The sequence below is a fragment of the Bos javanicus genome, chromosome 14 (genome assembly GCF_032452875.1).
Source record: "Bos javanicus breed banteng chromosome 14, ARS-OSU_banteng_1.0, whole genome shotgun sequence".
NCBI lineage: Eukaryota > Metazoa > Chordata > Mammalia > Artiodactyla > Bovidae > Bos > Bos javanicus.
In genome coordinates this window covers 62144489-62171834 of record NC_083881.1, presented here as the reverse complement: position 1 = coordinate 62171834, position 27346 = coordinate 62144489, and the positions used below count along the sequence as shown (strand labels likewise).

Below are 27346 nucleotides of genomic sequence, written 5' to 3'. Positions count from 1 at the left end.
TCATTGGAAGGACTGATGCTGAGGCTGAAACTCCAATACTCTGGCCACCTCATGCGAAGAGCTGACTCATTGGAAAAGACCCTGATGCTGGGAGGGATTGGGGGCAGGAGGAGAAGGGGACGACAGAGGATGAGATGGCTGGGTGACATCACTGACTCGATGCACATGAGTTTGGGTGAATTCTGGGAGTTGGTGATGGACAGAAAGGCCCGGAGTGCTGCGATTCATGGGGTTGTAAAGAGTCGTACACGACTGAGCGACTGAACTGAACTGAACTACCTAACTTTTCACAAACATTTCTTGGTAGCTTCTACATGACAATTTAAATTCCCCACCCAGCTTTCACTTTTAGAACCTTGAAAGCAAAGCATCATGACCAACAAGTTTGATCAACTGTTCCCAACAGTGAAGCTGCTCCAAATATCTTAAGGAGCCAAATATCATGGGACTGTTTCCTCTCAATACCATTCAAAGAAAATTGAGAATAATGTACAACTCTACAATTCAAAACGCTGGTGGGAAATACATTTTATTATTTCCCCTAGACTCTATGAAAACACACCCAGAACAGTAAAGGACATGACTGTAAGTTAACAATACTGACTACCTAAATCAGTTGTTTCCTCATCACCCACCATACAACCTTTATCAAGTTCTTCTTTGGGAAAGAAAAAAGAAAGTGAAGTCGCTCGGTTGTATCCGACTCTTTGCGACCCCATGGACTGTAGCCTACGAGGCTCCTCCATCCATGGGATTTTCCAAGCAAGAGTACTGGAGTGGGTTGCCATTTCCTTCTCCAGGGGATCTTCCCAACCCACGGATCGAATCCAGGTCTCCCGCATTGCAGGCAGGCACTTTACCATCTGAGCTATCAAGGAAGCACTTCTTCTCTGGGAGCTTACTTAAAATAAAGGATGTGTGCATCTCTTAAACTGAAGGTTTGTTTTGTTACAGAGCACAATGGGGAAGTTCTTACGTTCAACTTCAGCAGACTGACTTAGCATGAATTACCCTGCAATTTTTCTCCACCCTTTCACCTTCTGCATTTTATCACTTAGCTCTTATCTTTACAGTCTTATTTCTAACAGTCTTTGTTACTATTGGAGATGCATTTTTTTATTCCCTTGTAAGTCACTTTAAGATTCTTATTGTGAGTAGGTTGGTGTGTGTATACACACACATACATATATATGTATATATAACTACATATAGATATATATATAGTTACAACTTAAATGTAGGCATTCAGCAACATAGAACTAAATTTCTAATCAGAGAAAAGTAAATTTCAAAAATGACCAAGACATGAAAATGGATCCATGTTAATGGAAGTAACTCTTAGTAATCACTCTGGCCTCCTGTGATTCCCCAAAGCCTCTTGTACCTAATTCTATTATAGTATTTAGGCAGAACAATGTTACGCCTTCCTACAAAATTCTCACCCTAACACCTGAACAAAAAGCCTAAAACACAATATACACTTAATCAAGGCTACTCAAGTTACTCATTGGATGACCCTCACTTCTGCCTCCACAGATCTTTTAACATCTCTGTAATTATCAATTATGGTTATTTTTTTTAAAAGATGCTGAAAGTTAATAAGGAGAAAAAAATTCATTGATTTATTTTTTTCTTTCTATCTTTTAATCCCTTTACCCATTTTCCCTACTTCCCATCTCTGGCAACTATCAGTCTGTTCTCTGTTATATAGGATTCCTTTTTTTTTTTTTTTTAAGATTCCACATTTAAGTGCCATTATATGGTATTTGTCTTTCTCTAACTTCATTTAGCAAAATGCCCTCAAAGTCTATCCATTTTGTCAAAAATGACAAGATTTCATTCTTTTTTTATGGCTGAATAATACTCTTGTGTGTGTGTGTGTATCAACCCACTGATGGACACTTAGGTGGCTTCCATATCTTGACTATCGTAAACAATGTTGCAATGAACATGAGGGTACATGTATTTCCAGTTAAGTGTTTTCATTTTCTTCAGATAATACCCAAAAGTGAAACTGTTAGATCATACAGTGGTTCTATTTTAAGTTCTTAAGGAATCTGTTTTCCATAGTGGCTATACCAATTTCCTACTCCACATTTCACCATTGAAGCAGCTGTATTAGCCTAGAAAATGGTGAAACTTTGAAGAAGTAGCTGTTCCTCTAAATAGGTGATGGCAAAGTCAAGATTATTCCAATTAATTTAACAAAGGAATTTCTCAGGTACCCTAACAAAAGAAGGAAAAATACCATGGACACTAACCAAACTTAGAATTTATAAATACTGAATTAGGTCATTTCTGAAATTAAGCTAGGACAACTCCTTTTTCCTCCTACCACCAAAAAAAAAAGCAAAAAAGAGAGACGATTTGCAAATAGTGTGTGCCGACATCCTATATCTCCCTGCACTCTCCGTCTCCTATCAAGCACCCCGCAAAAACCTTTTCCACTCCTCAGGGACCACCATCTCCAACTACGGAGGACATTTAAATATGGGCCTCCATAGTGCCTATTTCTTCATGCGGAATTTATCCTATGTTCCTGTACGATAATTTTGCACACTGCTCCAAAAGCAAGGTTTTTTCCCCCTTAACAATTCTGCATTCTCTTTCTGACTATAGCATTCAGCCTTACAAATCATCTTAATGGTTTGCTGAAAACCAGGATAATACTTATCAGTTTAGTTAGGCTTATGTTATTTTCTTTCTCTAAACTGAAATTTTTGATGTCTAAATTTCAGTCACAAGCTAATAAAAAGTAGTTCTTATTCAAAAAAAACATTTTAAATTAGGTTTTTCTTTATTGGGAAAAAAAAAAAGTATAGGTAGGGCATACTCTGTTGCACATACTGCTATTTCTCCTTCATTCAACGTCTAAACAAACCATGGAAATATACACTAAGTAAGGCCTATACAGTGTCAAAATTTTATGATGAACTTAGTAACTGCCTCTGAAAACAAGCTGTACTTAAAACCATGCCTATCAGTAAAGGCCAACTAAGACTGGCTAACTCTTAACAAAGTGTACACTGGCCAGGAAAAAGTCCTGCTAAACTCCAACTGCTCAAAACACTTTCAAATACATGCTGAAGAAGACTAGACTAATATAGATGTGCTGGCACTATTAAACAAGATTCAGGAGTCCTCCATTACTTCCTGTCAATATGAAGTAGATGCAGCCCTACTCCATTACTTCCTGTCAATATGAAGTAGATGCAGCCCTAATACGATCAAGGCTCTCGAGAAACAGGAAACAAAGAACAATGTATAAAAAAAAGAAAAGAAAAAGCCCAATGGTTTAAGTCACCTTCTACCATATGAAGTAAAAGTAGAAACTGGAACATTTCTGGTTTTATGGAAATAAGTAAGAGAATGCAATTCAGGGAAACTTTGTCAGCTGCCAAAGAAAACAGAATAACCTTTTGCTCACAAAGAGACTGATTAAAATTCATGTTCCTTCTTGCATTCAAGCTTTCCACATGAGCTGAATACAGAGGAAAATTAACCACATCAAGATTCACAATAACTATTAAAAAATAAACAAATTCAGAAAGTTAAATAATATTTTCCCTTTAATATTCCAAAGTCAACTTCAAAGAAAGAAAAGAAATGCACATCAGAACGTCCTTATCTGCTACAGATAACCAAGTTCTTATCTTCTTTTACTTCTACTTAAAAGAATCTCTCATCCAACTGGATCTGGAAATAAACAGGCACTCCAAGAAATACATGGACAGGATATGGACTCCTACAGGAACCTGCGAAAATGAACCACCTGCCTCTTAAGACAGTGAAACCTACACACCATCATCAGGATGTGTCCTTGCAGCAGTGATGGAGTTTTAAAGGTTCACACCACTTAAGTCCTGGCTGCTATCTAGAAGCCCGCCATGTACCACTCCTCAGGATGCAGAGCATCACTCCCTCAGTTTCTTCCTGTTCAGCCTGCTTTGTCTCCCAAAGTTTTTAGAGCAAAGAGCCTGTCAGAATTCGCTGACATCAATCAGGAAAGCTACCTAATCAAAGAAACACAGATTCCTAATCTTGCCCTCATATGCATGTCTGTATCAATGAAACCTGCTCTGCAGACACTGGGTCCATTCGACAGCACAAAACAAATTTCTATCAAGAAATATACCATCAGTTACTGGTGCGAGTATCACTAGAAAAGAAATCCTGAAACAGAATGCTTATGTCTTATCTGAAACTGCCATCCCGATGCCTCTGATTTACTTCATAAAGTAGAAAAAAGAAATAGCACCACTGAACACATCTCGTTAAAATGATTCCTGCAGTGTCAAATCAAGATTATTTATATTTTAAAAGAAACAAAAACATCACTTTATGTCTGCATTTTAAATGACAGTACAAAAACCTGAAATAAAACAGAAACCTTTTTGGGGGGGTGTTGGGGGTGGTAACGTGTGTGCCAGGAATCCATTTAAAATGGAAGAGATGGGGATTTTTTCAAATACCTTATCAGGCCACCACTGCAAATCTTCTCCAAGAGACACGGGACTTTGAACAGGCGTATTCTTCTTATCCAAGTTTGGCTCTCCTTCCTTGCTGGTAGAGCCCCTTTCATTATCAAATGAGGCTCCATCAAGCCACCTTCGCTCACGTAAACGTAAAACGGATTCACGTTCACGCAACAGCTCAGAGTCTCTCTCTAAGGGAAGAAGGAGAACTGGTATGCAATTGGGTCACACCAGTGGGATAAAAGTAAGCCACTCTCTAGTAAAGACCCTTCAGGATGCAACTAACAGCAGTTTATCCACCCACAAGAATTTAATGTAACTATATATCTAATAAGCCTGACATGCAACATTCAAAACATTTAACTCTTTCAAGTGAATGTATGAAAATTGTACACTAGTTCTTTAAGCATTTTTCTGAATATGTGCTTTTAGAGCAGAATTGCCTCAAACTGGATTCTGGACATTTTACATGGAGTTTTAAATTTCTAGTTTTCATTAAAAATGCTTACCACAATTTTTTAAATTTATCTATTAGAAACTATTCATAAATTAAAATTTTGACATGTTAGATACATAAACAAAAAAAAAGTATTTGTTAGAGATTCTACACATGGGGGGGAAAAAACTTTAAAAGGGCAAAATAAAAATCCATTAACTGTAAAATTTTTGATAATCTTTGTTTAGAGTAATTTTACAGACTAGATTTTTGTGATTTATCTTATCTTTTGTGATAAGATAAAAACTCTTATTTAAAAAATTTTGAGAAATCAGAAGTTTTTTTCTATTTTAAGAATCTTTATAGAAAGACTATTTTATAAAAACGCTACCACTGAAACTGGCTTACAAACTTTTTAAAACAAATTTTCAGGTTGCTCACACATTACTGTTTTAACTAGGCAATTAAACTTTCAAAGACTTGGATATTAAGGATTAAAAACAAGTTGAACCATATAAAACTGCCATCCATGCAGGTCAAACATGGTCAAGTACCACCAATTTCATATGGTTCAGACTGAAAGAGATGCCCACATAGAATGACCTAAGGAAAAGCAAAAGGAAGAAATTTAGAAGGAGCTATTTGTTAAATACTGAATATTTGAAATGTAATTCTTGATGCATTTAAGGCAGTAAAATATTCACTTATTTTTAAAGAATTTGTAAGCTATTACGTAACAGTTTCAGTATACTAAAAGATCATTTTAAGACTGTTGTTTTAAAACTGCTTCCAAATAGTAGGCATTTGCAGTACAGTCTTAATGTAAAATGGCATCTTTTCCAGTTTACTAATGATAAGTATATAATACAGCTGATTCCTTCCTGTTATTTGAATCAAGGAGTTTTACTTTCTGAAAAGTAAATATACTGACTTTAAAAAGTTAAAATATCAGTTAAATATATGTCAACATATACAGAGAAAGGCTTCTGTTTGTACGATTTCAAAATCTTTCTAAATTCTACTATAAACTAAAGCTTTTCAAGATTTTAACTTCTGAAAATACTATTTTAATAAGCTAAGTATTTATATGTATTTATTATGGATCAATCTCATTCCAAAAGTTTTTTTTGGATTTAAAATGAAGAAGATAGTCACCTTATTTTAATCAAATAAACTAGAGAGACTTATTTTATGAATGCTGCATGTCATTGTTAAGTAGAATTCTGCTTTTAGTTCAGAATCCATATTCCTAAATTCAAAAATATAGTTAGATAAAATATAATCCTTTATATGTGTTCTATAATGCATTAATAGATAAAATCATCTATAAAGTTCTACTGTGGCTCTTCAAAAATCAAAAATAATTATTTTAATGCCAAAGCTTCCAAGAACACTAATAAATAATGATTTCATCTAGTGTAATATTAAAAGTTCAAATACAAAGAATTCTACCACTAGCTCTCCAGTCAGCCAATAATCACCAAGAAATAAATGCACAATTACCTCGAGATGAGCCTAGCCTGGAAAGTGACGACCGACGAAATGAAGGGTAACCAAAATAGCTAATGTCTTCAGAAAACATGGCATCTGCATCGATAATGACACTTGGGTGGGCAGAATGAATGTCAGCATCAAGAAGAGACATAAGATCCTCTATAAAGTGAAACAAATATAAATGAAACAGGTACAGAGAAAAAAATCTGTAGACCACCAAAAAATCCCTTAAAGTTAAAACATTAAAATCAGAAGCTGACTACTGACATAACCTGAGAAGAGAAGCAGTAACTACCTAAGAAATACAGTTAACATCATTAACACAGAGTTTAAGAACATCAACTGCATGATTATTGCTTGGGCTACATCCTAAATAATCACAAGAAAAAAGGATCAATATTTAAGATTCTTGTGACATCACAGAGATGATACAGTCAAAATCTAAATGCAGTTCAGTTATTACATATTCAGTAATAATAACAGCATCAGAACAACATTCCAGAGGCATCTGTCAGTCAGCAATAAAGCTATGCATATACATCCATGCCTTTATTAGGACGAAACACAAGTCCACTGAGCAGAAATATGTCCCTATTTTCCCTTAAAAAAGATTTTACAATCAAACACTATAGGGAGAAATATCTACCACCTTAGAAAGAACAGTCAGAAAACCCACTGCACTTTCATTTCATTTCATTCCCGTCAAAAAAAACAAACAAACAAAACACCTCTCCCTAGATAAGAGAACCATGATGGTGATCCACCAACCTCCAGGCAAATAAGATTCACTAGCTGTATCATCACCATCATCCCCATCTTCATCATCCCGGCTAAGTAAATTATTTACAGCAAGGTTTACATCAAGATTTGTGCGCTGAAGTTCTCGAATAATGACACTTCTAGATTTGCCTTGTAAAACAACTTGCGCCTGAAATAAAAAATAAGGAGTGCTATGTTAATTTTCTTTTTTGTAACTTTTTTAAAAATCAAAATGAGTTTTCTAGGATCAAAACAGAAAAGCAGTATTTCACAACTCATGATATAAATCATGGCTACAGCCCACTATATTTGGGTTTCCCTTGTGACCCAGCTGGGCTTCCCTGGTGGCTCAGAGGGTAAAGCGTCTGCCTGCAATGTCGGGAGACCCGGGTTTGATTCCTGGGTTGGGAAGATCCCCTGGAGAAGGGAATGGCAACCTACTCCAGTACCCTTGCCTGGAAAATACCAGGGACAGAGAAGCCTGGTAGGGTTACTCGCAAAGAGTCGGACACGACTGAGCAACCTCACTTTCTTTCTTTTCTTGTGGCTCAGCTGGTAAAGAATGCACCTGCAAAGCAGGAGACCTGGGTTCGATCCCTGGGATGGGAAGATGCCCCAGAAAAGGGACCCGCTACCATAAACCATGGCTACAGCCCACTATGTTTAGTTAAACCTCACCCTGTCCTGCTCTTATGTTAAGTGTTCCACAGGATCCATACCTGTGAAATCAGCTCCTCTGGAATCACAGATGCTGGGATAACTGGCTGGGGCTGGCTGCCCAGAAGCCCAGATCCTCGATCCCGTCCCGTTCGAATAACTCGAGTCTGTCGGCGAGAATCTCGCGCTCCAGCTGATGACCTACCAGAGGATCCTCCTCCACTTCCACCCACTCCAGAACTCCAGCGACTTCTAAATTATTGGAGAATTTATAGAATTAGCATTTTAAATAATCATTCAGCAAGATTCCTCCAGGTCTCATTTTCATTCTCTTAGGACAAGCTAAAAGCTATTTTTCTAACTGACATGGTATGTTACAGTGGTATTCTGACAGAACAAGATAATAGAACTGAGCTTTAAAATAACAGTTCTAATTTTTTTAATGCTTAAATATAACTTCACTTTTAAAAGATAAATACCACGCATCTGCTTTTTTAAAGAACCACATACCTAGCATTTCTAGATACGACTCTAAAATGAGTTATAATACATTTCCTCTTTGCACGAACGACCTATCGGACATAACTACCAACAGTCTGTAATGCAAAAAGTAAAATTCAAAGCTTAAATTTTAAAGACACAAATAAATGGAAAGACACCTGTATCCATGGCTTGGAAGATTTAAAATTGTTAAGATGTCCAGACTGCTTAAAGTAATCTACAGATTCATCACAATCCCTAGCAAAATCCCAGTGGATTTTATGCCTCAAAGGACATAATCAAGAGTGAGGAAGCAACGTACAGAATGGAAGAAAATATCTGTAAATCATGTATCTAATAAGAGGTTAATATCCAGAATATATAAAGAGCTCTTACACTCAACAACAACAAAAATCAAATAACCTGACTTAAAAAATGGGCCAAGAACGTGAATAGACATTTCTCCAAACATAATACACAAATGGCCAAATAAGCATAAGTTCAGCATCACTAACCCTGAGAGAAATGCAAAACTATAACATATCACCTCACACACATTAGAATGGCTACCATGAGAAAAAAAAAAGAAAACTACAAGTGTTAGCAAGAATGTACAGAAACTGGAACCCTCATGCACTGTTGCTAAGACTATAGAATGGTGCAATGCTATGAAAACAGTACAAAGTTTCTTAAAAAATTAAAAACAGAGCCATCATGTATGACTCAGCAGTTGCATTTCTAGGTATATATCCAAAAGAATTGAAAACAGAGTCTCAAAGAGATATCTATATACCCATGTTCAAAGCAGCACTATTCATAAGAGCCAACAGGTACAAGCAACCTAATATCCAATGAAAAATGAATGGTTAAACAAAATGTGGGATATACATATACTGTAATATTATTCAGCATTAAAATGGAAGGAAATCCTGACACATGCTACAACACAGATAAACTCTGAAGATATTAGGCCAAGAGAAATTTAGCCAATCACAAAAACACAAATGATATCCAAAGTAGTCAAATTCATAGAAACAGAAAGTAGAATGGTGGCTGCCAGATGTTAGGGAGAGGGATAGAGGGAGGTGTTTAATGGAGATAACGTTTCATTTTTACAAGATGAAAAAGTTATGGAGACTTCCTTCACAACAATATGACTATATTCAATACTAACTGAGGTGTGCAGTTATAATTGTAAAGACGATACGGCCAATTTGCAATCTCTGTTACACAAAACCTCAACTGAGGTTAGTTGAAAGACAAAGGTCAAAATATCTCCGGCTTGCCCATTCATTAACCTGACTGTTACCATGGAAAATACCACATTTTCCTACCCACACCCACAGTGCAGGATTTCTTCTGTTGGAATCCAAACAACCTACTAGACTTCCTACCTCAACCAACGCTAAACATTCCTCTATCCAGCTTGCTGTCCAGAGAAAGAGCAAGGCGTTTGACTAAGTATACATTAACAGAGGTTTATCAGTGGTTTCAAAAGAAAAGTATTGGAATCCTCTGTCTATGATTACAGTGAGCTCTGTCTCTCTCTCTCTCGCGCGCGCGCGCACGTGCTATATATATATATATACACACACACATATATAGTGAGATATACATATTTTTAATATTAACCTCAAAAATAATGTAAAAACCAGTTTCTACTATCCACACCTCACTCATCAAATTAATCCTACAATTTGACCCATTATATAATACTCAAGATACACAAAGTGACTCCAATCAACTGGGAAAATCACGCATAGTATGGAATTAATCCACAGTTTGCAATCTTAATACCCATGGGATAACAATCTTAATACCCATGGGATAAGTCCTATCCATATACTTGGCTAGTTTAAAAAACTATACAGCATCAAAAACAAGAAAAGTCTGAGAAACTGTCATAATCAAGAAAAGCCTAAAGAGAAATCACAACTAAATCTACTGTGGTATCCTGGATGGGATCCTGGAACAGCAAGAGGACACTAAGAAAAAAATGAGGGAATGTGAACAACCTACAGCCTTCAGCTGATGATAATTTACCAACATACATTAATTATAAGAAGTGTACCAGGCTTATGTTACATGTTAATAGTGAAAACTGGGCATGAAGCATACAAGAATTCTCAGTACTACCTCTGTAATTTTTCTGTAATCTAAAACTGTACAAAAATATGAAGCTTATTTAAAAGAACATATACAAATACACAAGCATACAAACACACACACTAGATAGGTATGTGTGTGCCTGTGCATATGTGCACATTTATTTCCACGGAAATATCAACTAGTTTCAACACTTAAGTCAGAAGATTTCCCATTAAAAAAAACAAGTTTGCAGCTTTTCTTAAGATTAAAGGGCAGGGGGTAGGAGAGAAATGGAGGTTTACATTTGGTAACAATGGCCCTGTAGACTTCTATGGTAACATCACCCGTTCAGTGCACGATGCTGGATGCTTGGGGCTGGTGCGCTGGGATGGCCCAGGGGGATGGTATGGGGAGGGGGGAGGGAGGAGGGTTCAGGATGGGGAGCACGTGTATACCTGAAATTTTTTTAATTTTAAAAATTAAAAAAAAAAAAAAAATGGGTGATAACAAACAATGGATGAAGAGACTTTAGAAACTAATATTTCCATTTTAAACATTCTTTAAACACACACTCTCTTTCTCCAAAGTTGGTGTTCTTCCCCTTCAAAGTTGGTGTTCTTGCCCAACTGAAATGCGCTTAACAAAAATATCCTGGAGATTTTTAAAATATCTCCCAGGATAAATTTGAGTAATTATGAAAGAGAAAAAAAACGCAGCTAGAAAGCCTTAGCACACTGCCAATTAGCAAAAGCCCCAAGGGAAAAACATTAAAAGTCCTAGAAACATTGACTGTTATTTATTCCTAAGAATGCTCAGTCATAATACATGATCAATTCTCAATTACCCACACTGACAGCAAAGAAAAACAGTATTAATTATGCCAAAATCTTTCAAATGCAGTTCTCAGAGACCACCTGATTCACAACTCCTCTATGAACCCAAAGGGAACAAGCCAGGACTCTGAAGGAAGAGGCTGGGGACCAAGGTCTGTGGGGACAGTCTTTCAGATATGACTGCACCTGTATGTCCTAGGTTCTCTAATAAATAGCAAGCTTCTTTAAAGTTTACTATAATCAACATAGGAATGTGAGGAGGGGGGAACAACACAACTCAGAGAAAGAAAATTTATTATGACAGATAACATTTTTGACTTTAAAATTTCTTAATTTAGAGAATACTGGTTACAATTTCTCCATCAACAAACTGAGAAAAATTTTCATACAGGCCAAGAGAAACAATCAGCCTTTAAGTGCTTACATTTTGTGGACATCTGCAAGACCAAATAAAGGTAAACATATGGCTTAGTCAGGGGGAACACTGTGACGTTTTTCAGAATTGCGATCATGAACCCAATGCGAAAACACAGAGTCTGTTGGGGTGGGGCAGGTTTATAAAAACATGATTCAAAAAAGGAATACAATCAAGCATAAGTAAGAGGAACACAAAAACTAATGATTCTCCCCGCTTTCCAAAGTCTTAAAATTAGCCTTAACCTTCTTTTGGAGCAGCTCTACTAAGGTTTTTATTCAAGCTCAAATGTACTCCTTTATTATCATCTTTGTTGTGTGTTTTATTACCAAAGACATAAAATTCCACTACTCTCTTCCAGTCATCTTGTCATGTAGTCTATTATAACTGGTTATATCCAAGCTTTATTTATAAAGAGAAGAGGATTTAAATAGGATAATTTAAGCAACAGAAACAGCAATGGATTATAAACCATAAAATAAAACAAATATCCATGAGACCATAATAACATAAATAACTCAGCAGTAACAGAATAGAATAAATAAGAAAGAAATGGGGGAGGAGGAAAAGTTCTTCCTTACAGTCAAATTTCAATTAATGAGTGTAAAAGAAATAATAAAAACATATTTTAAAAAGCACTACTTGGCCAACACCACAGTAATGAAGGAAGAAATTATCAATGGATGCTAAAGTTAATGAGCAAAAATATGATAGAAAATGGACTATTTACATAGTCAGGAAGCATCCAGCTGAGCCACCAGGGAAGCCCATCTCCCCACAAAATACATTACAAAGGGGGCACTATTAATAGTAACTTTATACTTGAGAAGCTTGGCAAGCATCACTTTAACTAAGTGGTCAGGGATAACCATCACAGTAATGAGACAGGTCAATATCATGTGCCTCCACATATGATGCAATGAGGTCACATCATCACTTCTGTGGTATTCTTGCCAAAAATGCATCATCTGTAATCCCAATCAAAATCCCACCACGTTTTTTGTGTCAACAAACTGATTCTAAAATGTATAGGGAAAGGCAAAAGATCTAAAGAGCCAGCACAATACAGAAGAACAAAGTTCTTTTGACTGACTGGACCCTGACCAACTTTCAAAGACTGACTATAAAGCAACAGTAATCAAGACAGTGTGCTACTGGAGAAAAAACAAATAGATCAATTGTACGGAATAAAGAGCCCAGAAACAGACCCCTATAAATACATAAATACTGATATTTGACAAAGGAGCAAAGGCAATACAAAGAAGCAATTCAATCATTGCAAATGATTCAATCATTGCTAGAATAACTGGACATCCACATGGAAAAAAGACACAGACCTTCACAAAAATTAAAATGGATCACAGACTTAAATGTAAAATGCAAAACTATAAAACTCCAAGAAGATAGCAGAAAAGAAATCTAGACAATCTTGGATTTGGCAATGACTTTTTAGCTATGACACCAAAGGCACAATGAAATAAATAACTGATAAGCTAGCCTTCATTAAAGTCAAAAACTTTGGCTCTGTAAATGATGCTTGTCAAGATAATGAAAGACAACTTACAGAGTGGGACAAAATAACTGCAAAAGACATTATCTGATTAAAAAATGGTTATCCAAAATATATCAACAATCTGATGGAAAAATGAGCCAAAGACCTTAAAAGAAACCTCACCAGAGAAGAGCTACATTGGGCAAATAAGCATACGAAAAGGTGCTTCATATATCATCAAGCAAATGTGAATTTAAAAAAAAAAACAAGCCACCACTACATGCCTATTAGAATGACCAAAATCTAGAACACAAAATTCAGCAGTTGTGCTCCTTGGCATTTAATCCAAAGGAGCAGAAAACCTACATCCACACAAAAATCAGCACACAGCTTTACTCATAACTGCCAAAGTTTGGAAGCAACCAAGATGTCCTTTAGTAGCTGAATATGTAAATCAACTGTGGTACATCTATACAATGAAATACTGCTGCTGCTGCTAAGTCGCTTCAGTCGTGTCTGACTCTTTGCGACCCCATAGACGGCAGCCCATCAGGCTCCCCCGTCCCTGGGATTCTCCAGGCAAGAACACTGGAGTGGGTTGCCATTTCCTTCTCCAGTGCGTCAAAGTGAAAAGTGAAAGTGAAGTCGCTCAGTCATGTCCGACCCCCCGCCACCCCATGGACTGCAGCCCTCCAGGCTCCTCCATCCATGGGATTCTCCAGGCAAGAGTACTGGAGTGGGGTGCCATTGCATTCTCCGAATGAAATACTATTCAGCACTAAAAAGAAACGAGCTATCAAGCCATGAAAAGACATGGAGGAACCTTAAATGCATACTACTCTAAGTGAAAGAAGCCAATCTGGAAAGGCTAAATATTGAATGATTGCAACTATATGACATTCTAGAAAAGACAAAACTATGGAGATGGTAAAAAGATCAGTGGATTCTTAGGACAGTGAAACTACTCTAAATGATGCTATAATCAAAGATGCATGTCATTATAAACTTATCCAAACCCAGAGAAGGTCCAACACCCAGAGTGAACTCTCATGTAAACTATGGTCTGTGGATGATGATGTGCAGGTGTAGGTTCATCAACTGTAACAAATGGACCACTCTGGTGGGGAGTACTGATAACAAGGGAGGTTATACATGTGGTCAGGGGGAATATGAAAATCCCTGTACAGTCAGTACCTTCTCATTTTTGCTATGAACTCGAAAACTGCTCTTAAAATATAAAGACTTAAAAAAAAAATGCATCACCTGGGTTTAATCATGAGGAAATAAGAGACAAAATCAAACATTCTACAAAATAACCAGTTTTCAAACTCATCTAGATCTGGAAAGATTGAGGAACTGTCCCAGATTGGAGGAAACTACAGAAACATGACAACAAATGCAACACAGGGTCCTGGACTGAATCCTAGAGCAGAGAAATGGTACTCGTGGGACAGGTGATGAAATCCGAATAAACTCTACAGATTAAGCACTGATCACTGTTAATTTCCTGGTGTTGATAACTGTACTATGATTATGTAAAATGTTAACATTTGGGGAAGCTGGGTGAAATTTTGCAATTTTTAAAACTCAAATAATTTTCAAATGAAAAGTTAAATTTAGAAATAAAGAGCACAGCATTAGGAACAAATGCCCCTATGTAAATGAATAAACTAAAGCAGGGATCAGCAAACTGTAAAGTGTAGAAAAGTAAACCATTTATTTAGGTTTTGCCGGCTCACCAGTCTTTTGTCATGACAACTCATCTCTGCCATTTTAGCACAAAAGCAACCACAGAGAAAGTATCAAGTATAGTTGTCTCAATGAAAATAGGAGGCAGTCAGGACAGATTTAGCCTGTAGGCTATAATGTGACAACCCCTCAACTAAAAAAAGAACTAAATTTTAATCTTTAAACAGGTAAAGTTTGATGTAGTATGATATGTAAGAGCATGCTTTCTTAAATAAAATCAAACATTTGCAAGTTTATCAGATAAAATGGGATCTCAACTTTTAAATCTAACTTTACCAAGAGAGTCAAAATGTTTAAAACCATCTTCCTCTCCTTAATTATATTTTGAAACAGTTTAAATTGCTTCTATTTCTCTGCTTAGCTTTTGAATACATATGCTAACATCATTGCTTTGGCATTATCTAACCACTAAATGGGTAATTTCAGAAGATCTAGCTATTCATAAATCAAGGTATAAAATGAATAAAACCATCTGGCTTGGAATCTGTATATGATTCTTTTAGTTCAACGGCATACCAGCTTTAGAGAATATGGACTTAAGAGTATCTAGTGTAAAAAGTAAAAATTTTACAAATAATTTTAAAAGTAAAAATAAGGTACAAACTTTCAGTTATAAAATAAATGTCACAGAGATAAAATGTACAGCAAGGTACTGTACATTTGAAAGCTGATAAGAGAGGAGATCTCTAAAGTCCTCATCACAAGAAAAAAATCTGTAACCAGATTTGGTGATGGGTGTTAACTGACTGTTTCATTTCACATTACAGTTGACCCTTGAACAGCAGAGACTTTAACTGTGTGGCTTCCCTTATATAATAATTTTTTTTCAATAAATATACTGGAATTTTTTTTGGGGGGGGACTAACAGGAATTTAAAAAACTCAGATGAACCATGAAGCCTAGAAAAACTCCAAAAAAATTAAGAAAAAGTTATGTCATGAATGCATAAAATATTTGTAGATAGTAGCCTATGCTTACATAGGCATAAGGTGAATGATATTTAATATAAAACTAATACTGTTAGTTTTCTTACTGTTGGCTGCTCAATGACAGTTTTCTTACTGTGTTACAACTTTGCTTTCGTAGAATTACATTACCATACAGTATGCTTCTCTTTCTCTTAATTGGAGAAACTGTGTTTCTATCATCACAGGTAAGTAGTTTCTTTTAAATGAACAACGTTTCTAATATCATATGATAAATATGACTGTAATACTACATGCCATAAAGTTTTTATAACCATTCATTCATTAGTGTTTAAGTTAGGCTACCATGAAGTAATCATATTGCTGCTTCTTCACTATCAATGCATCAATCACTGTATCTATAAATACAATAAATATGAATCTCCCTTTCACATTATCTTTTCATTTTTGATGTCTAGTGTAAGTAATACGTATACCATCTAGAGTTTTGTATCATATAGGAAAATACTGACATAGGTAATGACAGACAATTCATTTTGCAAATAGATGGTACAAACTTACAGTATTGATAAGAACAGTACTGTAAATGTATTTTCTTCTCAATGTTTTATTTTTTCCTATCTTACATTATTATAAGAATATGGAATATAAAACATATAACATACAAAATACGTATTAATGAACTGTTTATGCTAATCCTAAGGCTGCCAGTCAACAAGAGACTATTTGCTGTTAAGTTTTGAAGGAGTCAGAAGTTACAAGTGGGTTTTTGACTGTACAGGATCAAAAATGTGCCCTAAATCCCACATTGTTCAAGGGCCATAAACATTTGTATACATGTATACACAAATATTGAACTGTTATGTTGTGCACTTGCAACTGTTATATGTCAAGTATACCACAATAATTTCTTTAAAGTAAAAAAGATTTCATTAAAGGCAGTAAAGTTTAGTTATGTAATAGTTTGAAGCCTCACTAAATTTACTCAGAAAGAACTACCAGATTTGGCTACTAGAAAGAAATGTTAGAATTTTTTTTACCTAAGAATTAATCAAAAATAAGACCAAAGATAATATAACTGAAATTTAAAAAATAACAAAGATGAATGACATAAATGCATATAGCCACTATACATTTTTAAAAGATGAAAAATCTAGGCTAACAGTAATTAGCCTATGTAGGCTTTTTTAAGTCATGGTGGCTCATTCTAAGCAACAGGACACCCTGCCCAGAGTTCCCTGGCTTCGTCACTAGGTAACACTGAGATGACCACTCGCAGTGACAGCACTCACAGACCAGTGGATGCATCATCAGGCCACAACTTACCCCAGGGTGTTGCCAGCCAGCCTGCCCAGAGTCTCAGAACCTGAGAGAAACCACGGGGAGTCGCTTGTCCTACCAGGTCTCGATGTCCTCCCTGCCCCAGAGCTGCTATTCAACTTTGACCTGGGAAAAAAACAAGAGGTAGAAAAATCACGGAAAAGTCCCCAAATGCCTAGGAATTCCAGGCTTCACTACATAAAATATCAGCTTAACAATTCTGATAACTCTCATTGAGATGGACACTTCAGAACAAAGAGCAAATCTAACAACTTGTAACCTGGTAACAATCCAGCTCCTGTCTGAACCTTTTTCATGGTTTAGCTGCAAACAAACTGTTCCTCAGATTTTTAAAAGTAATCATACTTTCTTCAGAAGCAGTCAACTGAAAGTCATCATGCATTATCTAGCAATGTTTTTTACATGTCATACTTTATAAAGACCAAAACTTTAAAGACTTCAAAAATTTCAAATTGAGTTACCTGATTTGGGAATATTAAGGGGGAAAAAAAATGATCTGAAAAGGCAGTTCACTCAAAGAGCAGATCTGACTTGGAACCTACCAAATACATATCATACTTCTGGTAACCTATTCTGTTAAGGGATCATTGATTCCTCTGCTACTGTTAATGTGAATATTTTAGCTATAAATCACTGTTTGCATAAAAATTAAAATCAAACTATAAAGTAACCACTGCATTCTATTTTAAGCACCTGGTTTTCTACAATGCTTTTTAACTTGACGGTTCCCCAAACCAAAACACAGATGGAATATTATACCTTTAAGAATTAAATTATTAATTAAATATAAAGGACATAATGACTTACCCATCATTATTGTCAGGTTTACCCAATTCCAATCGGTCTGGCTGTACTGAAAAACCAATCCTGCAAACTCTACCATCCTAGAAGCAAAGAAAATAGAACTTTCCCAAGTAAAAATGTGCATTAAAACTTGAGTTTATTCAACAAACAGATTACGTACCTATCACTGTCAATTCAAAAAGCCAAAAAATAAGCTCCCTTCCAGAAGGCACTCATAATGAAGCCAGGGAAGTATATTTTATATGCGTTACCATGAAACCAGTGAAGATAATGTAAAATATCTCAATCTAACAGAATTCAGAGTAAGAAAATAACTGGATATCAGGAACTTCATTCTCTTACTAACTAGTTTCAAGCTCTAGTAAATCATTTACACTTTCTCTGGGCCAGAGAATTTATACAATAAGAAAACAGAACTGGGTGAGCTCTGAAATAATTATCGTAAGAAACTGCTCTTTTCTTCATTTCTTCCAAAAGGAAGACACATGACGATGCACAGTTGTATTTTAACACTCATTTTCACTTCCCTACCTTAAGAGTAAACAAACAATTTACCTCAAGAAGGAAGGCAGCGTGATTTGGTCCCACCACACACTGTTTAATAGTAGCCTGCTCCAATACATTCAAAGGGGGATGGCTGAGGAATAAAGAAAAATATGCAAGCAAAGTTATTATTTTTTCCTCCAAAGTCATAGTATTTACTAGAAACTTTTATTACATGGTATACACATACACTCACACATCATATGTATGTGTGAGTGTGTCTGTATATATAACGAACATATATATACGTGTGTGTATATATATATATAAAATGAAAATAATAACACCCTATCATTACAATGAAAAGACCCAACGAAATAAATAAGAAAATTATTTTTTAAATGGCAAATACACCCTTGAGGGTTTTTTCAATTTCAATTAACAGAAGAACTGCTGGCAAAACTCATTTTTAAAAAACTAATATTTATATATTTTAAAGCAATAATTGAAATATATTATCTTATAGCTCTTTGGTATGGCAGAGTTTTTAAAAATTAGTATGAACACAAACTATAATTCAAATGAACTCACTCATAAAAAGCTGAGAGCTAGATTAAAATATTCTTAATAGCTGCTACCTAAACATGAGTACGTTTTCCTAATTTTTGTCTTTTAAAAAAAGCTATTCTCCTCAGGAAATGTAAAATATTTTAAAACTCTTACCTGTTTAAATTGTATTTGTTCAGTTTCTCTGAAACTTCTCGTAACCTTTAAAAACAAAACAAAGCATGAATAAACAACACATACAGAGCCTTTGTAAACAAAAGAGATCTCTAACAGTATGTGTGTGCGTTCAGTCATGTCCGACTCTTTTGTGACCCCATAGACCATAGCCCGCCAGGATCCTCTGTCCATGGGATTTCCCAGGCAAGAATACTGGAGTGGGTTGCCATTTCCTTCTCCAGGGGATCTTGCTGCCCCAGGAACTGAACCCACGTCTCTGCATCCCCTGCATTGGCAACTGGATTCTTTACCACTGCACAACCACAAAAAATTTACTAAGGCAAAATGATTTGTATATTATCTTTAAGTTCTGTCTCTAAAAAGGTCATAAGTCAACCCTGCACTTGCTTTACCTCACCACCTCATTTGTAACTTCAATCATCATCTTATTTTACAGAAGAGGAAACAGGCTTCCAGATTTTAACAAACCAGCAGTAGAACTGGCAATTGGATCAAAGCTCAATGGAAAGCCAATTTTTCAAACACTGTACTACATACGCTGAAAGAGATTCTTGAAGGTACAGGTATGCCACAAAATGAAACTATTTGGAAAGTACGTAACTGTTAAAGAATTTAAGATAACAAGGCAGAAACAATCCAAAAGCCAAACTGACTTTAAGGTGAGAATAGTCTCAAAAGTTCTGAAAGAAGGGCCGTGTGACACACGATTGTACAAATTAAAACCTTGGTGCCCAGGTTGGTATTCTGGTGGAATTGCAAAAATAAAAAGCAAAACCTTAGTGACCACATCTGTAAAACAAGGGTAACACCTGACATTTTTAAGAGTTATTGAATATGCTTAGAAAAATCTCAAAGGGCTATCTAACAAAGACATTAACTCATGTTATTTATCACCATTTTGCTGTTTCTCTCAAAGAAACTCTTGAGTTAATATAAAGAACTGTAATATTCATTTACATTAGGTACTTCTGTCAACCTAAGGAAGACATTTTATAATATAAAGATGTAATCAAATGTAGAGATTTTAAGAGTTCAGTTCTATTATCTAAACAAATGCCTGATCTTTGAAAACAGTATTTGTTTTATTATTATTAATAACTGAAAAATAATTTTCAGAAATTCTTTTAAAAATAAACTGAGAATTTTAGAAAACAGGGGAAAAAACAGAACAATAAATCAACAGGAAATTTCATGAAGTTTGCTTTGTAAAGAGTGACAAAAATACGTAAAATCAAATTTCAGTCATTCGTACTAACAACAGATCAAAGTGGTATACATACTCAAAATTAAACATACTTAAAGCTAGTTTAGGATTTAAAAGCTACCACAAATCATACAACATATGGGCAAATAAGCTAATTATTCCAATAAGAGATTCTACTAGGTACCAACTGTCCTTCAACTTTATCTGGTAAACTTCTATCCTCTGTTCTTTACAAGGAGCATCTTTGAAACACTAAAATGTGTATAAGCAAATGGTGCTATGCTAAGCCGCTTCAGTCATTTCCGACTCTTTGCAACCCTATGGACTGGAGCCCCCAGGCTCCTCTGTCCATAGGATTCTTCAGGCAAGAATACTGGAGTGGGCTGCCATGCCCTCCTCTAAGTATAAGCAAATGTCCAACACTAAATCATATTCCTATGCAAAAACAGGGCTTCCCAGGCAGCACCTGGGAACTCGCCTGTCAATGCAGAAGACATGAGATGATGGTTCAGTTCCTGGGTTGGAAAGATCCCATGGAGAAGGAAATGACAACCACTCCAATATTCTTGCCATCCTCTGTTCCATGGACAGAGGAACGTGGTGGGCTATAGCCCATGGGGTAGCAAAGAGTTGGACACGACTGAGCACCCCACTCCAGTACTCTTGCGTGGAAAATCTCATCGACCGAGGAGCCTGGAAGGCTGCAGTCCATGGGGTCGCTAAGAGTCGGACACGACTGAGCGACTTCACTTTCACTTTTCACTTTCATGCACTGGAGAAGGAAATGGCAACCCACTCCAGTATTCTTGCCTGGAGAATCCCAGGGACAGGGGAGACTGGTGGGTTGCCGTCTATGGGGTCGCACAGAGTCGGACACGACTGAAGTGACTTAGCAGCAGCAGCAGGGCGACTAACACTTTCAAGCAAAAGTAACTTTCGAATGATGTCATACTTAATTTTCACTCCAAAACAGCATCTGATCATCTCTGATTTGGCTCTCAATAAAATAATTTTTGTTTTTCTAGTCTTTCATTAACAAAAAATGTTTTCTTCAGTCCTTTGAAGTCAAGCTTTTTTACCATCTCTCAGTCTGCTCATTTACAATGCACATATCTCTGCTCCAAGACAAGAGAAAACACAGGAAGAGTAATGCACTGTGGAACTCAGGAGCTCTGGAAGAAGGCTGACTAGCAAATGGGGAGAAGAAAATAAACTGGGAGGCCCTGTTCTGGGCAATAACCACAGCCTTGAGAAGACCTGGCAGGGAGGCATGAGTTCTCACTCTCCTCAGCTCACATTTACTCTGAGCCACGTATAAAACTCTTTACCAGACAACAGAGTAGAAAGACTGTGAGATAAGGCCAAGGAAGGCTTTACTTCCCAAAAGCCATAATAGTGACACTGTCAAAAGATACTTGTTCACCAGCATTCAACTAAACCCCTCATTTCCATTCCTTTTTTCTTAGCCCAACACTGGCTCCAGAGTTTTCACAAAGCATAAGGGAGTGAGGGGAGAATAAAATTTGTCGAAGTGTTCTCAAAACTGGACAACTGAGATTAAGAATTAAATGATGCTTTCATGGCTCCAAATACCACTGCAGGTAGTATCTATAAAACTAAAGTAGGGTTTGAGGATATCAAAATGCTAGAAATAAAGAGAAATAAAATAACAATTCAAGAACTCAAAAGCAAATTTCACGTTAGGAAGGGGATAGAAGAAATGGTTACAGACATAAAACTTTCTATTATTAAAAATCATGGTGGACTCCTAACTGTATCTGAAATGTACACCCATTCATACTGGAAATGATACCCACTGCATGACAAGAAATCCAGGCTTTACTCCCAGCTCATCTACCACTACTAGCCCATTAAGTTTTCTGTCTCATCTATGTGAAGCAAGACTAATCAGTCCTCTCTAGTTCTTTTTAGTCTTGAAACTGTTAAGAATGTATGAAATGCAAATATATCAGTGGAAGATATTTATGTTAATGTTTATATTGAAACAGCATTTACTGTCATATTCAATTTCATCTTACCCATCTGAAACTCTCATACACAAATTTATTTTAAATAGATACTTAAGAATGCTTTTCTAAATATCAAATTTGTTTAATTTCTTAATTCAATCCCCCAAATTTACAGAAAATATATGCCATTTTTCCAAATTTCAAGATAGTTATTATAACTAAATTGGCCCCATACACCTTTTTCTACATGGATCCCAGATAACAGTAACAAAGAAATCTTCAAAGCAAAAAAACAAAAACAAAGTACTAACTACAAAATAAAGGCTACTTTGTTCCCCTTAACATTATAGAATCCTGGGCAGACATGCAAAACTCAGAATCACTGCAGGCTACTGATCACATTCATTTAAATTTACTAAGTTACTGCATGTTTCCCCAAAATTATCAGGCATTCACCTATATTAAAGGATCCTCCTCCAAAAGCTTACAATGCTTAAAGTTATTAACTGTTTAGTTCAGTTCAGTTCAGTCGCTCAGTCGTGTCTGACTCTGTGACCCCATGAACTGCAGCACGCCAGGCCTTCCTGTCCATCACCAACTCCCGGAGGCTACCCAAACTCATGTCCATTGAGTCAGTGATGCCGTCCAACCATCTCATCCTCTGTCCTCCCATTCTCCTCCTGCCCTCAATCTTTCCCAGCATCAGGGTCTTTTCAAATGATTCAGCTCTTTTCATCAGGTGGCCAAAGTATTGGAGTTTCAGCTTCAACATCAGTCCTTCCAATGAACACCCAGGATTGATCTCCTTTAGGGTGGACTGGTTGGATCTCCTTGCAGTCCAAGGGACTCTCAAGGGTCTTCTCCAACACCACAGTTCAAAAGCATCAATTTTTCGGCGCTCAGCTTTGTTTAAAGTCCAACTCTCACATCCATACATAACCATTGGAAAAACCATAGCTTTGACTGGATGGACCTTTGTTGGCAAAGTAATGCCTCTGCTTTTGAATATGCTGTCTAGGTTGGTCATAACTTTCCTTCCAAGGAGTAAGCGTCTTTTAATTTCATGGCTGCAGTCACCATCTGCAGTGATTTTGGAGGCCCCAAAAATAAAGTCTGACACTGTTTCCACTGTTTCCCCATCTATTTGCCATGAAGTGATGGGACCAGATACCATAATCTTAGTTTTCTGAATGTTGAGCTTTAAGCCAACTTTTTCACTCTCCTCTTTCACTTTCATCAAGAGGCTCTTTAGTTCTTCACTTTCTGCCATAAGGGTGATGTCATCTGCATATCTGAGGTTATTGATATTTCTCCTGACAATCTTGATTCCAGCTTGTGCTTCACCCAGCCCAGCATTTCTCATGATGTACTCTGCATATAAGTTAAATAAGCAGGGTGACAATATACAGCCTTGACGTACTCCTTTTCCTATTTGGAACCAGTCTGTTGTTCCATGTCCAGTTCTAACTGTTGCTTCCTGACCTGCATACAGGTTTCTCAAGAGGTAGGTCAGGTGGTCTGGTATTCCCATCTCTTTCAGAATTGTCCACAGTTTATTGTGATCCACACAGTCACAGGCTTTGGCATAGTCAATAAAGTAGAAATAAATGTTTTTCTGGAACTCTCTTGCTTTTCCGATGATCCAGCAGATGTTGGCAATTTTGATCTCTGGTTCCTCTGCCTTTTCGAAAACCAAGCTTGAACATCTGGAAGTTCACAGTTCACATATTGCTGAAGCCTGGCTTAGAGAATTTTGAGCATTACTTTACTAGCGTGTGAGATGAGTGCAATTGTGCAGTAGTTTGAGCATTCTTTGGCATTGCCTTTCTTTGGGATTGGAATGAAAACTGACCTTTTCCAGTCCTGTGGCCACTGCTGAGTTTTCCAAATTTGCTGGCATATTGAGAGCAGCACTTTCACACCATCATCTTTCAGGATTTGGAATAGCTCAACTGGAATTCCATCACCTCCACTAGCTTTGTTTATAGTGATGCTTTCTAAGGCCCACTTGACTTCACATTCCAGAATTCGTCTGGCTCTAGGTGAGTGATCACACGATTGTGATTATCTGGGTCGTGAAGATCTTTTTTGTACAGTTCTTCTGTGTATTCTTGCCACCTCTGCTTAATATCTTCTGCTTCTGTTAGGTCCATACCATTTCTGTCATTCACTGAGCCCATCTTTGCATGAAATGTTCCCTTGCTATCTCTATAATTTTCTTAAAGAGATCTCTAGTCTTTCCCATTCTATTGTTTCCTCTATTTCTTTGCATTTCTGTATTTCTTCCCATTGTAATATTAACACAAGTTTTCTGTTTTTAAAAGAAAAAATAAGCCACCCTGGTGGTGGTAGTGTAGTTGCTAAGTCGAGTACACTCTTGCGACCCCATGGACTGTAGCCCACCAGGTTCCCCTGTCCATGGGATTTCCCAGTCAAGAATACTAGAGCAGGTTGCCATTTCCTTCTCCAAGGAATCTTCTGAATCCAGGGATCAAAACCACATTTCCTGCACTGCAGGCAGATTCTTTACTGCTAAGCCACCAGGGAAGCCCACCTTAGAGCTCACCAAATTCCATTTCAGAATAAATCTTTACATGTGATTGTGATGGGAAACAAGAACACAGCATTACATTACAAAATAACCTCATAACTCAGCATTTAATCTCATTTGGAGACAGGCAGGAAAGTCTTTGTGAGGTGGCTATAACACACAATGGATAGGTTAGCAGTATGTTTCTGACAATCCTTAGTACTCCGACACCAAAGATTTATTGTGTATTCCGATTCAATAATCTATTCTATTCCTTCAGATTTATAGACAGATTTACAGATCCACAGGCTGGAAATTTTTCAAGCACCAAGGTAAGGTAACAGCAAACCAGTATTAAAAGAGAAATAAGTATAACAGTACCTGCTAGAAGGTAATGTATTTCATAGCTGCCCTTGAAATTCCCTACAAGTTCAGTCTCATCTCCCCCAAATTTAACATTATAATTTCTATGACCCGCAACTGACAGCAGCACTTAATGCAGGGTCTTCAGTTTTATAATTCTCTGCCCTAATACTGAATCCCCTGCCACCTGTTCAATAAGCACATCCCCAAAACAAATGAAACCTGCTAGATTCCTAGTTACATTTCTAAATGTAAAAAATTTAGGTGTGTCTGGACCCCTAAAAGGCTCCAATTCTCCAGCATGTATTTCCCTCAGTCCACCTTCTACAAGATGATGTTTTTTCCTTTACCTGGAACTGTAAGACCAGGGATACCTATCCATGTTTCACGTTTATCAGTACTCACTTTAGTGGTAGAAAGTGGCGTAATTCTTCTGCCACCCATACATTTCCTCTAGTCTTGTTCTTATTTCTTCAGGCCCAGCTCAAACACTAACTCCTCTCCATGAATTTTTCTGGTAGCTCTAATTTTCTTCCTACATAAACCTACAGCTTCTCCCTCATACAGGACCCTTTAATGGTCTACTTGACATTCTACAGTCATTTGTGTTTCGATCTAAACTGGCTTCAGACTTAAAGCAAAGAAGAGATAAAACTTACCAAGTATTTCCCCACTCTTCCATTTCTTTCCAACAGTGAAAAATGTACAATAATACTTGTTATAATACATTTCAGGAGCAGAAAAGATTCCTGATCTTAAACTAAACTACTCCTCAGGTCTTCCACCTCAAATTGAAGTTTAGAACAAGCAAGAAAAGTGTGAATATACAGATCTTTTTAGGACAGTTGCCCATATTAACTCATTAACAGACCAGTTGACACAGTGAAAACATCTGATAATTCACCAGTTACCCAATAATCATATTAGCAAACTACCTTTAAAGTGACCTCACACCACTCTCTAGATATCCATTCATGGAAATAAAACTTTTACCTATCCACATAATTTTATTTTGGAATATAGGGCTTAATAATCCATATGAAGAAACAACAATGAATCAGTGAAAGGCTACTTATAACACTAAATCATAAGATCCCTACAGAAAATGTCTTAAAGAACACCTGTCATCCACATCAGAGAAGGCAGGTACTGCCAAAACTTAAATGCACCCAGATTATCTTTTTGTAGAAAAAGAAATACTGTAGGAATATTTCTAGCATTTCTCCAAAAGCAAACTCTCTAAAGCTTAAAATTCAAGAAGCAATCAAAGCGCACTTTTTTCTTTTTTTCTTTTGGAGCAATGGCTATGTTACCAGATTGATGGCAGAGAGAAGAGTCAAACCCTCCTCTGACCACAGAATATGGTCTCTGCACTGTATCATCACACACCTTCCTGAGTATCGGGAGTCCCCCCACAACACAGTTCTTTTATACCACTGTTGCACCGCACCATACAAACTGCCACCTCTGAAATGCTTCCTTGCATGCCAACTGTTCACATTATCAACAATAACAATAAATTCAAGCTATTACATGGTGGTGCTGCCTGGCAGCAGGACTGTACCTGGGAGAAAAGAATGTACTTTCGGCAAAGGTGCAGAGAGCATTCTGAGACGGTCATTTACTTGTGCCAGCATTTAGTAAGTACATTCCCACCCCCACCAGCAAACTGAAAGCCTGGAGTTAGCTTCTTCAATCCTGCACAGTGGGTATCCCAACCCCAGGTCCCTCTGCACACAGCCCTGGAGCAGGCCACCTGCTCAAGGGGAGCCCCTTGAGGTAGTTTTGGGTATCAAGACGGAAGGGATAACTGAGTCTCCTCCTCCTGCTGCATTGTGGATTTGTTTATGGGTGAAGGAGATGAAGTCTTTCAGCCTACCTGCCCACTGTGCTGTGACTTAAAATATTAGGAGCTACCTTGACCTGTGAGCCTGAGAAGAGCTTAGCGGAATTAGGGTTGCTTTGGCCCAAACAAGAAGCACCAGCACTTTAGGGGTGATTCCCTTCAACACAATTCCCTGTGATTATGAAAGACTCTCTTACTGTATGTCTGAAATATGACTTCAAGACATTCAATTTTCAGATACAGTTTTTAAAAATTCA

The 27346-nt window shown here is 36.9% G+C and overlaps 1 protein-coding gene across 5 annotated transcripts in view; it reads right to left on the bottom strand.

The window, feature by feature from the left end:
* Window positions 1-27346, bottom strand: part of UBR5 (ubiquitin protein ligase E3 component n-recognin 5) — a 137468-nt gene that overhangs the window by 73210 nt on the left and 36912 nt on the right. For 3 of the 5 annotated variants that reach the window (XM_061439243.1, XM_061439246.1, XM_061439244.1), the window contains exons 2-9: window positions 19156-19200; window positions 18505-18586; window positions 17953-18029; window positions 17131-17250; window positions 7884-8073; window positions 7174-7333; window positions 6415-6564; window positions 4473-4684 (exon numbers count right to left, since the gene is read on the bottom strand). In XM_061439243.1, coding sequence (XP_061295227.1) covers window positions 4473-4684; window positions 6415-6564; window positions 7174-7333; window positions 7884-8073; window positions 17131-17250; window positions 17953-18029; window positions 18505-18586; window positions 19156-19200 — 1036 coding nt within the window. The remainder of the gene's footprint in view (window positions 1-4472; window positions 4685-6414; window positions 6565-7173; window positions 7334-7883; window positions 8074-17130; window positions 17251-17952; window positions 18030-18504; window positions 18587-19155; window positions 19201-27346) is intronic. The other 2 variants (XM_061439245.1, XM_061439247.1) reach the window with 1 other exon arrangement.